Consider the following 17,840-nt stretch of genomic DNA (forward strand, 5'->3'; position numbering starts at 1 on the left):
AAAGAACGCGGCGAATGAAAAGAGACAGAGACAGGAAGAGCGTTTGCAACGAAACTGTTGCACCGTTTCAACAGAATCACGGTATCGGCGTAATTTCGACCCACGCTATACCCAGCCGCGCATATGTAATTCGCGCGTTTTCATTGAAAAAGTATCGTCAGCCGTTATGCTAATACGAGAGGCCGGGCCGTTACACGCGGCCATATGTCACTGACCACCTCCGCCGCGGCCGACCGCGGTTCCACCGTTGAATAATAGACGCCCTGTTGGTCGTTCCACGGCGACCAGGGACTACGTATTCGGGAACGAGGTTGCTACAGAGATTCGTACGTTCACCACCATTGCCGTAGACACTGGCGGATGTACGACTCGGGACGATATTAAATTATAATTCACGGCACGCTCTGCCGCGTTACCTCATACTTTCATTCGCTATTTATAGGTTGACGCTCGCCCGTTTCTAGTTGCGATCGAGTAACGACTACGAACGATCCGCGAAACTGCACGGTATAAGCTGTTCGGACCGGATTTGACGCAGTTCGGATAGTCGAGTACAAAGTCAAAGCAGTTTCGAGTTTGTCGGAGCTCGAGTCGTCTTTGCCGCCAATTTTGCCCTGACAAAAAATAAGAAGAGAAAGGACGACCGATAATACGCACCATCGCGCTCGATGATTATCATTTTTTCATAATCCGTTGGAACGTGTCATGCCATCGTCCCAATCAGTATCGTAATCTCTCCTCTTTCATCGTATCGCGATACAGCGCAAGGCGTAAGAGATTTTTTTCATAATTCACGATTTACGATGAAACGTCGCTTGTCACGGGTGAAACTCGCCGTTCGATTGGCAAAGACGTACGGTAATTGGACTGACGCGTAACGAAACGCTTGGTCAGGATCGAGCACGGTTCAAGTCGAACGCTCCCCAGCGTGCAACGCTCGGTTTCATTGTTAAACCGCCACTGCCACCTACAACCATCTGTTACTTTCTTTCTGTGGGCCTCGGTTAAATCACCACCGTGCCTACTACAACCTGATTACATATGTACACACTCGGCTGCGGGTAAATAAGCAAACAAATGCGCCTTCCTCTTATGTATCGCGGCGCACAGGAAATCTCGAGAATGTTGCAAGCGACGCTCGGACCGGCTTGTGTGGGGGGCTTTTTAACCCTCGAGATGGCATGACTCGATGCGTTGCGTGTCGTGGGTTCTTAATCTCGGAATTACTACGGTAGTGCCTACGAAATTCTGATACTCGGTTTCGCGTCACGATAGCTACGTTACTCCTTGCGAGCTATGGTGGGTGGCTGTACGAGTACTTACGTTAATAGGTTCAGACTTTAATCGTAATACCTCGCGTTCGTTCGCGTTCTTCGTCACGCGATGTTACGCGCTGCGATCTGACGTATGACGATTTCGGTTTGTGACAAAAAATCGCTGTACCTTAACCTACGGTCGCGCGAGAGAAACCCAGTCTACTACGCGACGTTGTATCCAATCAGAACCGCATTCCTTCAGCTGGTCATCTTCTCGTGTCCGAGCGGTACACTCGGCGTCGCGATTATCCTTCCTTCTCAAATACTGTTCAAATAAACGAAGACATATAGAAGATCGGTATTGGGTACCGTTGGCATAAAAGCTCGATCGGTAAATCAAACAGCAATCTCTTGCTTCGGGGTGTACAGGCGATTCTCGAGGTCGCCCCAGTCGTTTTGCAGAAAGCTCATAAAACTGGTTAAAAAGAAACGAGATGGGAATGTAAACGTTTCCATCGATCAAAGAGGCCGTTTATTAATCGGCCACTTTCCTGGTCGCGATCTTGCGCAAGCAGCCGCCAGTGCCTTTAATCCGAGATCGAATTCCCGATAGGATTCGCGCGCACGATCGATCATCGCCGGCGACGTGATCGATATATCGACACTACGGTTGGGCTCGGTCAATTCTATGCAGTTGCGGATATCTCGCGGTCCATTAAGTGCCACCAGCACACCGGCACACCGGACTTTAATGAATTTCTGGCCGGCCACGGATATTGGCTCTCGCTTTTTCCATGCCTCGCGTTTCGACGGTTCTCCTTGACTTGATTTATCGGCCGAGGGGGGGAAAGTACCAGCTGTCTCGAATGCCAACCGACGGCTTCGAAAATGGTACAAGACTCATTCAACTCCGTCTCCTGTTGTACCTATTATTTGCAGATTGCTCGGATAACGAAACGTTTTGTAGTGGTGGAATCTGGTTCCGAGGGAGTTACACGTCGATCGTATTATCGATAGCGCGACAGATACGATACCCGGATAATTGAACGGAATAGAAGTTAGTCGGGTATCGAATCAACGAGCTATCCAAGACAGTTTCACTCTCGAACACTTGGAAATTAGCGTGGAAACGTAGAATCGATGGACATCGTCGGTGAAGAAGCCGAACGATTAGAGCCGAATAATACGACGCTTTTTAGTTTTCGCGCGTAGATCGTTCGACGTTCGAAAGGCGAATCGATTAATTTGAATCCGCTGTGGCCGCTATGATCCACCGATGGAGAAAAGGAAGAAAATTTAAGAAGCCAGTCGACTCACCAGGATATCCCTCTGGAATCACGATCTCAGGCCCAACCTTCACGTCATGGCGGTAACGATGCATCAACAGGGTAGCCGTGACTCTCAGCGATCGTTGCTGCTGTTTGTACAATAATATCGGCCTTCCTCCGGCACCTTCCACCCTTACCACCCTCGGTAACGAGAATCTGTCGAGAAACTCGCGCAACGGCATGAATCCAGCTCCGGAACTCGCAGCTTCCGCGGTAGCCTCCCGGGAACTGGGCAACGAATCGTCGCCAGTTCCGGTAGCCTCGCCACTGGACAAAGTCGAAAATTCACCACTCGACGACATCGTTACACACGGCTCGGTTTCCACGATTTCATACGCACTAGACTCGCGAGCGGCTATTTCGTATCACGGCGGATCGGCAGTTTCACCACGATAACGTGTCCGTTCTGAAAACAAAAATACGCAGGATATTAGTGTTTTTCGCTTAGGATCGATTCTTTACGAACAATTATCGCTCGAAAAGGACGATGTTGTTTTGACAGCATTTGTCAACGAAATTATATCGATCGGTCAACGTTTAGATAACAGGCGTTTCGAAAAGCAGTCGGTGTTATCCGCGGTTCAGATCTAGTTGTAACTGTATATGAAACGTATATTAACGAGCATAACCCGCATAGCAGATGTCATAATCATCTCTAATAATGAGATAACTAATCAAATAGATAATCAGCCGAGTTCGTGCAAACATGCTCTATATCTGATGTTTTAGATTTACGGTTATTTTTATTTCCTCCCGTACTTCCTGACAAACGAATTAATATACTTGATTCTGTTATCTGGCCAGGTCCGTTAAGATATCGAACGAGATTGCAAACGCGTATTCAAAGCATCTGTGAATCATTAGGAGGATGCATGTATCATAAATATGTGAACGGGACGCAAGGCAGGGAATTACTTGTTGCGAATCTGACGAACCTGAAAACACGACGCAAAACGTATGTACTTTTTTTTTTTTTACGGAGAACAAAGAAAAAGCTTATGCCGTGATCCAGACGATATCAGGCAGACGAAGAAAAGCATGGAAGAGTCGGTTGTTCCGAAGGAATTCGTTATTCCACGAAGCGTGGCAGCCTTGACAGTGATTCGCCGGCGGCGAAGTGTGCCTCGGCTAACGAGTGATTATGCTCCTCAGGCTGGCTTGACGATGATGGTGATGATGATGAATTTATGACGATGATTATCTCTGGTGGCGTACCGCTGTGTCGCCACCGGTGTTTGTCTTTCAGACGACGAGACAGTGGCGTGAAAAAACGGCCAAGGAATGATGGAATGAGTCTGGTTCGCGGTCGTTTAAAGATTGTTCTTGCGACTGGCGTTGACACGCGACGAACAACGCTGACAAATTAGTCCTAATTGATTGGGATGGAGCTGGATTGATCGTCGGAGTTTCGAAACCACATCTAAATCGTTATGCTCTGATATCTTCGAATCGGACGATCCCATAGACGTGTAAGGTTTTTCTGGATGTATCGCTTCGACGCGTATCGTTTTATCCTTTTTTCGTCTTTCGAAAATTCTTCGTCTATCGGCGTTTTATCGGATCTACGTAATAGCGGGTGAACCTCTTCAATGGGACGAAGTTTTCGCTTTGTCGAGAGGTGAAAGCTATGGAATTATTTATAATTCAAGATAAATACGAGCGCTGAAAATTCCAAGTGATTCTTCTCTTAAAGTAAGTAGAGTAGGTAGCTCCATTTTCGCAATCCGAGGTGATTGATGGGATCCTAGAAAGATGTAGGTTGATTTTTGATCCAGTTAATGACACGATAATTTGATTACAAAATTGGATCGAGAACAAGTTAATAACGATCCACTTTCTTTCCGATGAATGGCACACATGCGACTGTGTAAAATTTATAACTCGAATCCCTGTCGGTGATTAGCGGGACGCCAATTTACATGGGTGTTCGGAGCGCTGTCGTTGACTTCTTGCTCCATATGGTACTTCATCGACGCGTTTATGGAACTGGAATAATATCGAAATAACGACGACTACTTTCATCGTGCGGTGGATGATTGATTACACGAACTTTGCAACTCAAGATGATCAAATTACGTAGCGAACGAAATGCTGCTTTCAATGGGAGCTCAAACTATAACGCCGTTTTTATTACACGCCACTACTCACAGATGCGTCCGCGATGTTGCAGCAATGAAAGATTGGAAATTATTATCGTTGTTGTGGAAAGTACGAGAAGAATATATTCGCCAGTCATTTTACAAGAAAACAGTATTTGTGGGAGAAAGAGATCGTCGATTAATAGCGAAAGTTTCGGATATCATAGAGGAGCGATCGTAAACGCTCCACCGACGTCTACCGACGTAATTATAAAGTTACATTAACAAAAACCTGACGACAATTGCAATTTCTTTGGACCAGAAAAACCATACAAATTGCCCCGCCTAGTTAGCAGTCGCTTATGACAAATGAGATTTTTGCATTCGATGACTCGATAATTTACCGTGTCAGTTTAAATCATACCGTTATAAATCAACCCCCGAGTTTCTTGTTACTTGTTATTTGATGCTCGTCGCGCGATATTTTATCGCGGGCTTGACGCGAACGCAACTCGTGGAAAGATGCGTTTTTAATCGGCAACCGATTTATATTATATTATAATATAATTTTTATAATTTTTATAATTATATAACCGATATTATATTTTTTTTGCGCTAAATTACGATACCTATATGATAATTATGACGTATCGTAGTATAATAAATGCTAGTAATTCGTTTCGTCAAATAGTTTCCCAAACTTTTCAGTGGCAACGTTATTAATCTTGCGACTTACTTTATATTCTCCATTGAAAATCTTACACGTATATTATTCGGATAAAAATTATAGTACGTTAATTCGCTGACGACGCGTCGTATAATATCTCGCATAATAATGCCGCGAAAGGACGTCGAAAAATTGCACAAAATGAACCTCCACGAACATTGATCTATTATTATTGGACTCGTTTCGGACGTCTCGTGTTTTCTTAAAACACGTGAAAAACTACAGTGTACAGTCCAATCCAGCGCAGAATCGAGATCCACCAACAGAGAAATCAACTTCTTTCCCCAGCTCATCAAATTTTATCATCCGTTAATTGATCCAAATTAGGTTGAAATAATTACTTCGATCGAGCCAATTTAAATTCCAGGGCAGCGTCTTCCCTTCGATCATGTCTGGGGATACGCAAAAACGCAGTTTCTCTTAGGTGACTTGCACCTGTACCATTCTTCAGCCTTGCGCGCGCGTTCACGGCAACATTGCACTCACATCGCATACGAATGACAAGAATTAATATTCCAGCTGTGTAAGATATGATGTGCAGAGACCCCGGGCATTATCCATGGTTCCGGTCATGAATACGCATGAGCAAGCACTTTTTTCTCTTCCTTTTTCCCTGAAACCCACGAGACAATCTGCCACCGTCTTTGATCCTTTCGATTATTTGCTTCCAAGTTACCGTAATCGCCGCGTAATGGACGTTTAATTGCTCGTGACGAAAGAAATAACGATAAGCTCGAGCACTGTGGAAATTTCACGATGTTTTAAAATATCGATGGCGAAAGTGACGATTATCGAGATTGCTATATCATCCCGTTGATAACCACTGCTGTCATTTAAAGAGTGTAGAAACTAGGTGGCTCTTTGTATAATTTCAGTTTGATATTTTCATTGGGAATATCGAGAGGCGTAGTTGACTCGTACCTTTGTTTAAATTTTATCGTGTCGTAATGACAAGGATATGAAGACTTATGGTTAAAAGTGCGTGCTTTATTCCGCGCGTTTCGTGATTCAGTATGCCTGCCGTGTTCGGTCAAACGTTTTGTATTCCGCCACGGAAAATAGCTTCTGCCCCCGCATACGCGATCCTTTGTTTTAAAATGTTTGATTAAATTTATTTTTTCCTTCGTGAATTTTATCATGTTCCAACTTGCAAATCTTCGTTTCTAGTATAACACGGTGCACCTTTTATTCGTCGAGGAAACTTCCATCCCTCGAATCTACACCGTGCACGAACGTAAAGTCACGAACGTGATATTCTTGTACGCAAATATTTCTTGGACTTTACCGTCCGACACATTGCAAGAAGATCGAAGTGGCCATTTTCAACGTCCCTCGGCTGAATTCCAAAGTTACGATTCCTTAAGGTACGAGAGATGGCCCAAAGGTCAAAGTGGCAGTGTGCTCTCGATCTCCGTTCGGAGAAGCAGGGGCTGCCGGTTGTCCTCGACAAGCAAAACTTTCGAAACGCTTTCTTTCGTTCGCGAAGCCGTCCGGGCCGCGCGCCATTTCACTTTCGAACGCGTTCCTTTTTTGGTATCGGCCGGCACCGGTGTAATCAAACGGCGTTTGTCATCTGTAACACGCGTAATCGCCGGTACGCGTCGCTTCATTGGGTAAAATTGCCGTGAAGCGCGAACCAGATTAATTACAAGAGGAGGTTCGTTACGCCGATAATTAAAACTCTCGCGATCGATGCGAAGTGGCGTTTTTCTTTTTGCGTCACGGTTCTCATATTATCTGCTCTCACAGCTTAAAGTTTGTAGATTTAGTCCATGTTACACATTTCTCTTGTTATACAGTCAAGAACGTCGGATTGCTTGTACAAAAACCGGGCAGTCTGTAAGAAAAATTCTTTTCAAATTTTTGTCTGTTTCCAGAAGAGTGAAAAACGTACTCTGTTACAAAAGTATGTACGTGGAATATAAAACTGCAATTACATTTACGGGTATTACGATACAGGTCCATAGCCTTGTCAACTTGCACGCGTCATGCTATTGTACTTTTGTAGGTCTGCCTCCTTATTCTACCCTTTGTCAGGCAACGCTTCGTGCAATATTATTAACCTTTTTTCCACCTCGAACAATCTTCTTAGAAAGAAGGTCTACGTAGGCTACTTAGCTAACTCGGGCGGAGCGTTAACGCAGTTTCAGTACAGCGTTTTATACACACGTTTGTCTTACTATCTCACAGTGACTGTATCACGGCAACATCTATTTTCCTCCTACCTTGCTAATTATATTTAATTTGTTAATAAGTAAAAAATAGCCCGCGAAAAGAATCCGACGACAAAGCACGAACGGAACACGCGACGAAGGAGGACGTTGGATGGAAAAGAGGCTTTCCGTAGCGAGCGCATAATGGATCGAGGCAAGTGAAAGTCCCAGATTTAGCAATTTGCCCATTAGCGGTGCACGCCGACCTGGAAACGCTCGATGCTTTCCGCGTGACGGTATTCCGCCGCGTCCCTGACGTAATTCGACTCGGTGCACGCCGCACGCGTCCGCCAGCGGTTCTACGCGCGAAACGCTCCAACGAATTTAATTAAGAGCATACAGGAAAGTCGGCAGCGTGCATCGTGCAGCGTCTTACTTTCTTACGAGTCGCAGTTGTAATTAACGAGCTTGCTCGCGCTCAGACAGCGAGAGAAGAGAAGGAAAAAAAAATACTGTACGGTTATTTTTAGAGGCGGACCATCTGAATTTATGATCGCGATGCGTTTGGCATTGTGCAACAGAGTTCCGTGAGAACGAAACCACCGCCGCGATTGCGGCCTTTTAGCGCGTTTACCCGTCCTTTCCATCGCAATTCACCGCCAGCTTGCTCGATATCTCGACTAGTTTTTCTAATGTCTTTCGTTTCCATCAGGATTTCTTACGTTGACATTGAAATTAAAATATCGCGTAATTTTATTACTTCGAATCTTCGTCCTTTTCTCTTTCCTCTTTTTCTGTAATCGTATCGATCAATTAGCAATTAAATCATTTTTAATTACAAACTATTTAATCATGGACGAGATCGTCCCGTAACCATGGAAATTCTCTTCTCTGTGAAATCGATATTGGAATTACCGTCAAAGTATTTCGGCAATCGGTGAAACCACTGTGCTATCTGAGATTTTAAGAATCGGAGGAAGCGAAAGAAATCGAGTTCGAACTCGGTTATGCTTAAATTGGAACTGATGGCGGTGAATTTCTTCCGCGTAAGAATTCAGGTTATTAGAATGTAATTAGCATAGATAGCGATCGGCATTATGAAGTACCAAGCGTGTGTAAAGTAAGTAGCCATTTTACTGATTTAAAAGCGCTAGTTTTCTCGATGGAAATCTTTCTTCGACTCGAAGGAAGAATATATATACGACTAACGAAGGCAAGATCATGAAAATGTTTGATTATACCTGTTCTAATATGCCCTCTTCTAATAACATTGCATATATGCAGATCTTTACGCACGCATCTTTCTATAAGAAGTTGAAAAAAGATTATCGTAAGAAATTATCAAACGTTTACATTAATCGTACACATCCACAAGCAAGTTGCTTCGCATTTTCGCTTCAGTTCGTCAAAACTCGTTTATCTTGCGTTTTTCCTCCATTTCTGTTTTTTTAACGTTCCTTACAGGACTACGATCGAACGTAAATATTAACAAACGTGCCATACATCCCACAATTTCTTACACAATTTCATATAATAGGTGACACACGACTACCAGAGGCAAACTAACAAATCGGTTAAAAAATCGTTTATATGCGGGAAACTATTAAAATTCTAAATTCGTTGGAGCCCGAGATGGAGTGATTTATGGAAATAGAATTCTCGGTGAGTTTATAGATCAACGTTTAAGCAGTAAACGATCTGTCATTCGCGTAATGTCGCTAAAAAGGAATACCACGTCCATCGGTTCGGTAGAATTTTTATCACTGGAACGATCGTGTTCTTTCTCGAACTATCCGAGACTCGCCTCGCAGCACTAGAAAATTCCAAATAAACTCGTCAACAGGCTTTGATTAAGTGTTATCCTTATAAAAGTGCAAACTTCGCTGTGCAAGCGTTTCTCATAGAAGACGAGTTAACTCGTTCTGGTTGGTTGAGAAGTTAAAAGCCGTCGTGCAACATTTTTGCCGTCGTATAAATATACACATAGTGCAGCTTGTTTACTTTTCTTTGGCAAACCACAGTAGCTAATTCTTTTTTTACCAAGTATCCCCCGTCATAATGCGAATACCTTCGATAATTTTTCTCATTTACACTGATTAATATTGCATCTTTATGTTTTCCTCCTCGAAGTTCAAGTCCTTCCATATCATATTTCATGCGTTTTTATCAATATCGAATGACAGATTGGAAATCGCGGCGGTAAGAAGCAGAAACCGTTCGAATTAATATTATCGGTGAAATTTTATAAATCGCGAGTTCCCACATTATAGAAGATCGCAAATCGCACCATTTCTGTATCGTACTGTCACCAATTTTCTTCATAAACGACACTAATCTTTTGCGGCCATAAATTCCACCGTGACTCGGTGACCATGAGCTCGTAATCTTTTCTCACCTAGTTACACCACACGATCCTTCTAGCCCCGATTTTCATACGCCAGCCATGAGAATAATAATAATAAAAAAAAAACGCTCTCACGACCGCAACAGCAACACTAACTTGCTCTCGGCCAATGTTTTATGTACCTGGATTCATGTCTATTATGTATTCTATCGTGAAGCGATATCAATTCGTCCATAGATTGGTTGCACGGCGAAACAACACGAGTTGTGAAACAACACAGCGGTCGATCGATTCCGTAGCTTACCGAGGCGGATACCAAATACCATCTTTCCCATCTAGTTCCCATCGGAATCGACAGGCTCGTTTGGATATTGGTACACCGCGCCAGTAAAACGATCTCTGTGCATCACGTGGAAAAAAGGAGCGAACAAGGAAACCAAAAAGAAAGAAAAAAGAAAAAAGAAATATAAGGAGAGAAGAGGAACGAAAAAAAGTACTGGCACCTGCGTTGGGTAGCGCGGCGTACGCACCTTTCTCACTCGGGTCTCGGCCGATTCGAAAACGATATCTGCAGGTCCTTGAGATCCGGTAAACGCGTGGTATCTCTCAGGAGCCACGAGATCGAACATAGGTCCGGATCGTAGCACGCACGCGGTTCACCTGCACCATGGAACTCGCGACGAGAACGAGCATGGCCACGAACGAAAACGATCGAGCTTTCGATCGAAAACTTTCACCTGGACAGGTATCACCGACGATCCTGCTTCGCCTCTGTCCTTCGAAACGACGAGACCGGCCAACGATCGATACCGATCGATCAACGATCGACGATCGACGACAAACTGAACGGACGATCGGTCGACTTCTCGAAGGATCGGGCGGCAGGAAGAGGGACGCGGCGGCGCGATCGATCCATCGATCGATCGAGGCTTGGAGGCGCGACGTGGAGCGGCCCGACGCTCCGGACGAGATCGTGCGACTAAAGCTCGCGCGCGTTCCGCGAGGACGCGCCGCGGACCGACCGACCGACCGAGCCACCGTACCCCCACCTTCCAACTTTGCTTTAAATAAACTGTATCGCGCAGACTCGGGGGCACACCGGCCGACTCCCGAGGATCTCCGCCGCCGCCGCCGCCGCCGCCGCCGCCGCCGCCTTTTCTCTACACACTCCCTTTCTATTCGACTGGCTTTCGGTTCTGCCTTCTTTTTTCCGCTGCTCCAACTAGCCCGTTTCCGGTTCCGTGCCAGATTTCCCGCTGCGCGACCCTTCTCTCCGTGCTCTTCCAACCGATTTTCCTCTCGCTCCGACACGGTCCTAAGCATGCGTGCTTTTCTATCGCGCCACGCGATTAATGCGAAATTCTAATAGACGGGCAATCGCTTCGCGGTGTACCGCGTTGCGTAACACGTTGATTCCGACCGCTTTTAAGGCATCTTCGTGTATTCCCATGAAGCTAAGGAGAAACGTGGTTTACGGTATACATAGACCAGAAGGATATTATTTAAAGATATTAAGTTAGGAAGTAATATGATCTTCGATTCTCGTATTACGAAAGGCACAGTTTGAACAATTCCGACTCATATTTCGCGTTTGATTAGGCTTAGGGTTAGGGTCAAGTTAATTAAAATACCATTAAAAGCCGATTCCTTGGAAGCTTGGAACACGCTTCGAAGCTATCGATGCCCACCAATACTTTAATATCTATGCGAGATTCCTCGATCATCTACAGGGATAAGTATTCAACGTTAGCTTGATTATCGCCGAATCGATGTCGACTACCACGGTTTAATTGCTGCGTTCGCGGTCTAATAAACAACCGTGTATTATATAACCTGTCCGTGTAATTAACACAGATTACTGCATCGTATTAATTTAGGATTTCGCGATGTAACCGAGTAAACTGTAACGCGTTTGTATAGCTCGCATAAATTCCTCCGGTTTAAAGCATCATTTAAATATGTTTCACTGGATGGCGCGGTAGAAATTATCGATTCTATTAATTCTCGTCGCGTACGTTTTCTAGTTTCGAAAAAATTAGACGAGCGAACAAGTGGCAATCTTCATTGAGCGACGAAGGCCATCGGATTATTTTGTCCTTCGGCGATGATGCGTTCTGAAACACTTCGAATCGTGTTGGATATGTATCGAGCGTGTCGTAAAACGATCGACTTATTAATAATAATTCGATCTGGCTAGTCGCCGTATTTTCCATCCCGTTGGAAAATCTATTTATGGGCTTCTCCCAAGATCGTCAAATCCAATTAGAGTTTAATTGACTGCGGTTTCGTTAAAAAGGGATTTTTTTGCACGTGTAATTACAGCGTTATAATTCCATGCGTTACTTTTGTAATTAAATCCGAGGAAAAGTCGCGGAAGAAATATTTTCTTTGGCGGTTTTGGTATGTCATTCTTCGTGTGAACCAGCTCGTTACTTTCCAGGTTCTCCATCTTTCCTGCGTGTATACTTTAACGTAGAATCTGTTTTTTTTTTTATTATTTTTATGAATTTAAAGGAGACTAACAAGTTTGTTTCCCAAAATTTAGCTTCAGACGTAAAATAAGCTTCTGACTTGCTTGTTCGCTGTTACAATTACCGCGTCACTTACGTTTGATAATTTGAATGATCGAGTTACGTGGATCCATCCTTTACGTTATTTTATCCACGATTGTGCAATAGTTCCTCAGAGATCGTCGTTACGTTTCGTTTTGAAAAATTTGAAAAGAACGAGGAAGTAATAATTCCATGAAACTGATTATACAATCATGCAAAGAGAGACAGGTACATACTAAACCGAGTAAGAAACGTTTTGCCAGTAAAAACAGGTATTCCGTGAGAAAGACCTCGCACGCGTTCTTACGTTTCTGTTCGTTTATAACGAGATTTGCAAAAAAGTTACGCAAAGGACGTGCTGGTTTTTTTGCCATTTTACTGTAATTTTTCTGTAGAATACGCTTGTTCTTGACTTCCACGTTAGTCATAGTAACAGTAGTCGTTACTTGAAACCACTCGAAGGCAACCAGCAGATTCATCGAATATACATCCTGCCAAGTTTTGTGATCTTTTAAGTATTTTCAATGCTCTTTTTCGATATTTTCTTTGACACCGATATTTTATCCGTTTCATAGAAGAACTATATTCTTTCCTCGATATCCCCTTTTCCTTCCGCGTTTCTTTCGTTATGTTTGCTCTAACGCGATTCAAATTATTCAACTTTTTACTCTACTATGCTTGTACCATAGTTACTTTTCTATAATTTCATTTTGATTTAATCGCGTTGCTACATATATGATTTCACGTGTACTTCTAAACTATTCATAAATCCTGTTCACCAGATGCTGTTCGAACATATGGTGTGCTACTTTTCTGAATTCCCGAGGAACCGCTATACAACGCGATTCTCTGCGACATTGACCTCCGTACCCCGTTCATAAGATCGCAATATCCGTTTACGTTCTCAAGATCGTCTTTAACCCTCGCTATGTCTATACGAACAATTAACATGAATTTACCGATGATTACTCCTTAACCTCCAACGCATCGCAGGATGTCGTCAATCTTCGGACGAATCGCTACGTTCTACGCTACTCTATACTTAACGGAGAAAGTATTGGTTTTGTGCGTGAAATTTTTAGCTCACGATTTTTTGGCTAATTCCCCGCTTACAGTTATCTACATCGTTTCCGCTTTATTTACTGTAATAGTTAATTTCGTTCACGTAACGTTCAAATTTAACAGAGACTGGATTTATCAGCTAGATCTTCAACCACTTTATGTAAATATGAATTTCTTGCCAAAATATCTTCCACGTTTGATGTTTGAATAACGTTAGACACGCGTTACGCAACGTTAAACACGTTACGAAACGTAAATTCAATCGCGAAACTTTGTTAACTACGATCCTTCATAGGAAAATGATACTGTTCGCTGTTATAATACGAAGGATGCTTCGATAGATCGTTGCCAAACTGATGCAGCAAATTGATTGGATGAAAAAATCTAGTGGATAAAAAAGGTACAAACGAACGCGAGTCTAAAAATGATTCATCGAAGACGTACAAGGAGCAAAGGAGAATCATCCGTTAAGTACTGTTGTAAATGCTTCTCCATTTCATAGCTACATTATAGTTACTGATTGATGAGTAAATAACTACATATCATCGCTGTCAATTATTGGCTTACTTGACCCTACGAAGCCTTGATAATTTATTCTTATAAGGTAAAAAGTTCTATTTTTATCTTAGAAAATAAAATTGATTCTCTGTGTGTATTTGATAGCCGATAGAATAAACATATAACGATTCTTACACGTTGAATCGCGTGGTTCTTTAATTTTGAAAGATCATCTCCGAATAGTAATCATAATAAAAGATAAATTAGAGGATTGAAATGTTTCGTGATAATCGATGTTCGGTAAAATAATTAATCATATGCCGGTTTGAAATATTTTAAATATTCATTAGGTATCAAAATTTGTCTTCGAGCTCGTCCGATCAAGATTTAGATGAACAATAATGCCTGAGCATAGCCCGGTCGTGATAGCAAAAACAGGTACCGTTAGCGGATTATTAATATTCATGATGTCAGCGATACGCTCGGGCATTGCGATACAAGGTTTCCTTGTACCCTATTCATCGAACGTGCCTGTTTCTCGGAAAAACGAGCAACTGCGTATCGGTATGCAAGCAATAATGCAACACGATTGATCGTTGTGCAACGTTGCACCGCTACCGATACTGTTTCTATGGTGTATCAACGTTGGTCGATGCGAAACTCGGCTCGTTCACCAGTTGGTCACCAATGGCCAGGATTCTGAAATTTATTTTTACCTGTCGTTACATAGAAAAACTAAATTATAGTAGACACCGTACGTAGCAATAACAGCGTAGATTCAGCGACGAAGAAAAATCGTAGTTATCGTGGCGTATTCAGAAAAATTATTCGAGCAACGATAAAAATCTCACTGTACAAGAAGCACCGTGAAATCTATAGATTCCATCGCTCAACTATCGTTAACTATATTATCCTCTAACTTAATTAGAACTAACAGCATAGTTTAACATCTTCCACTTCCTCTACGTCTCTTCCTTTCATCCAACCTGCCAATAACTCAGCCAACTAGAATGTCTTTTTTCATCTACATTTCTTGCCTCGCCTTCCGAAAGGAAAGAAAAGATTCGAAAGAAATCACACGGTATACTCCCTTTCGTCGCTTCCTCCTTCGAATTCCCCGTTGATTATTTGCCCCCTTGTACAAACACACTCGCGTATACGCACATATCGTCCATTACGGTGTCGAAAACGCTTTCACGTCCCGACACCTGCTAATTACTCCGGAACGCGGAGAATATTGATGGCAGTGTTTAGACGAGAAATTGTTACTTGGCCGTCATTGTCCCCGTAATTACCGGTCGCGGAATGATTATTGACTTGCCACAACGCTGATTACAACGACGAGCAGCGGCTCCGTTCATTGTAGGCTGGGGACGCGCCGCGCCGGCCTATTAATACGTTTCTCTTCTCTTCGAAGCGTGTTGACCGAGGTCATGGATGGAACAGAGAGAACATCAGCGCCCCTATAACGTGCATCTTCGTTTTGAATTATGCCTCATTGTGCCTCGTCTGGAATCGCGACTGGCATTGTGCTAAGGATACGTGGACGTGATTGTTTGCCTTTGACTCGAGTCACACCCTGCTAAGCATTTTTTTGCATTTTCTCTCTGTTTCTTCGCCTCTTTCCTTTTTTCGTGTTTCTCGGCTGTCTTTCAACGGAGAAACGCATTTGCCAGATACTTTATCGCTGGCGTTATCCCCCGTGATAGATTCGATGAACGCCCCATGATTATACGCATTGTCCGGTTACGTTGTTTCGTCACGTTGTTGTTTCAGAGTGGTCGATCGACAAAGAGAGCGGATAGTAGTCGATGCCAAGTATACTTGCCTTGATTTTTGTTTCGATCGTCGTCGGCGTACGATCGTCTAGCTCTGGTTCTTTTGATGCCGTAGCAGGTTTGTTTAGAGGTTTCAAAGCGAATCGTTCGAATAAAGACGAGATTGGCAGATCGAAACGAAACTCGCGTCTTGCACGAATCGATGATAATCCGATATTTCTCCGCGTTATTTTAAATCTTCTCTCTTCTTTCTTCGCATTATCGTCGAAAACGCTTGGAATACTCGGAGAGGCTTTTAACTTGGACTAAGCCTCACGGCCTCGTCGCCAGTGATCTCCAGCTCACTCGCGTCGATCGCCTGCAGAATCACATCGCATTAATTACCATACGCATGCCGTGTTGCGTGGTCGTTTTACCTGGTCGTTCGAGTGAAAGTTTCCGCGAATCTCTAATCTTGCGCGGCGCGGATCGCCGAGAAACGGCGTTAATCATCGACGATTCACGTCCGGTTGAACGTGCTAATGCGGACGTTATCAAAGCGTGTTAACTTGCGTGACATCCTGAGCGACGGAGCTGCCTGTCGGTTTTTCCGCGCCGCTCAAAGGGACGAGTGTCATCAAACATGCCGTACGTATTCCCCGGGTTTGTACACCGCTCACGAGTCTAGTAAGTACGCGAGTACATGCGTGTACTCTCGCACTCGCTCTCGCATACACGCGTGAACTGGCCTTAACCCAGTGGTTCTCCGTCGTTGCTTCGGCAGAATTCTACCTCTCGAAGAAATCTGTCATCGAAGAAAAATGTGTACGTATCATCGACATCGTTTTCCACGAAACGAAGTTGATCCGAGGAAAAATGAAAAGGACATTCCGCGCGGAAACAGCCTTAGATATATGGGAAAAAAATGATCATTTCTCGATTTGTTATCGAAACGATCGACGTTAAATTATTGCGAAGATTTAATTAAGACAGGAGGATAAGTTTTATCGAATAGCAGGAATATTCGCTTAATAGACGAAGTTTAGATATCGCAACGGATAGGGAAAAGATTGAGAACCGTCGCGTCAGTTGCCTGCTTAATCATTTTCTCCAAAGAAACGTTCAATGTCAGTTTAATCGCGCTCCCTTGACAAACTTCCATTAGATAAAAAGTAAGAATGAAATAAAAGAAGTAATTATTATTCACCGGTCGGAATCGTACAGCGCATCTATACGTTGGAAGCTCGATACGTAATCATCCTCTCGTAAAATTTCATATATCTTCGAACCATATCTTGCTTCGTCCGCGAATAAACAACGTTATCAATAAACCATTGATTTATAAATTTAGCGAAACACATCTTCTCGAAATAATTTCACAACTTAATCGCTTCTATCGACTAACCAGCCGTCAAACAGCCAGGAATAATGATTTTATTCAACCGTGGGTCAATATATTTCTCGAGGAGAGCGTAGCGTAGCCATTGCTGGCACACGGAAGCATATCGTCTATCGCTGCAAGACGGATGACCTTCCGAAGGTCAGCGCCTTTGCTCTTCAACGTCGCTGGAGTTGCACGCAAAACTATTCCGTCGATAATCCTGTACGTGTAACAAATTGAATGCATTTAATTAAGTTTCGGATGGAATGGCAGCTTCGGTAGAATAATATAAGGTACGAACGCAGTAATGCAAATAATTAACAACTGTTGAGGATACAGGCCTTTATTAATGCGCCTCGAGTTCGTGCGAGCGTAGAGCGAAACACCAACCAAGCGTTTTCCTTCTTTTTCCTTAACGAACACAACGAGCCCGAGGGAAGTTGTAAAAAAGAAGTTACATCTTTAAGATCGAAAGCCAGCTGTAAAATCGAATTTTTCTCCTACGGATATGCATCCCTGTAAAAATAGGGTTATGGATCTTCGTGCCATTTCGCCTACTACCCGCATCGCTAACTCCGGTTGCAGTTATCAAAAATCGCCGAAACGATCGATCGAAATCTACTTGTCAATCGACGATTTTAAAAGTTTCGCTCAGTCCGAAGGATGACCAGTCATAATTCTTCGCGAACGGGATATCGATCCTG

The 17,840-nt window shown here is 43.4% G+C and overlaps 1 protein-coding gene and 1 long non-coding RNA gene across 3 annotated transcripts in view; one reads left to right on the forward strand and one right to left on the reverse strand.

Moving 5' to 3' along the window:
• The window catches only part of LOC117160933 (uncharacterized), a 46,127-nt gene extending 35,248 nt beyond the window's left edge, over positions 1 to 10,879 (reverse strand). For both annotated transcript variants that reach the window (XR_004464908.2, XM_033342038.2), the window contains exons 1-2: positions 10,417 to 10,879; positions 2,574 to 2,990 (exon numbers count right to left, since the gene is read on the reverse strand). Coding sequence is in view for 1 of the 2 variants with exons in the window: in XM_033342038.2 (XP_033197929.1) it covers positions 2,574 to 2,886 (313 nt within the window). In the remaining variant the exon portion in view is untranslated. The remainder of the gene's footprint in view (positions 1 to 2,573; positions 2,991 to 10,416) is intronic.
• The window catches only part of LOC143303503 (uncharacterized), a 206,404-nt gene that overhangs the window by 121,664 nt on the left and 66,900 nt on the right, over positions 1 to 17,840 (forward strand). The window lies entirely within an intron of this gene.

Source organism: Bombus vancouverensis, chromosome 13 (assembly GCF_051014615.1).
Source record: "Bombus vancouverensis nearcticus chromosome 13, iyBomVanc1_principal, whole genome shotgun sequence".
NCBI classification, from domain to species: Eukaryota; Metazoa; Arthropoda; class Insecta; order Hymenoptera; family Apidae; genus Bombus; species Bombus vancouverensis.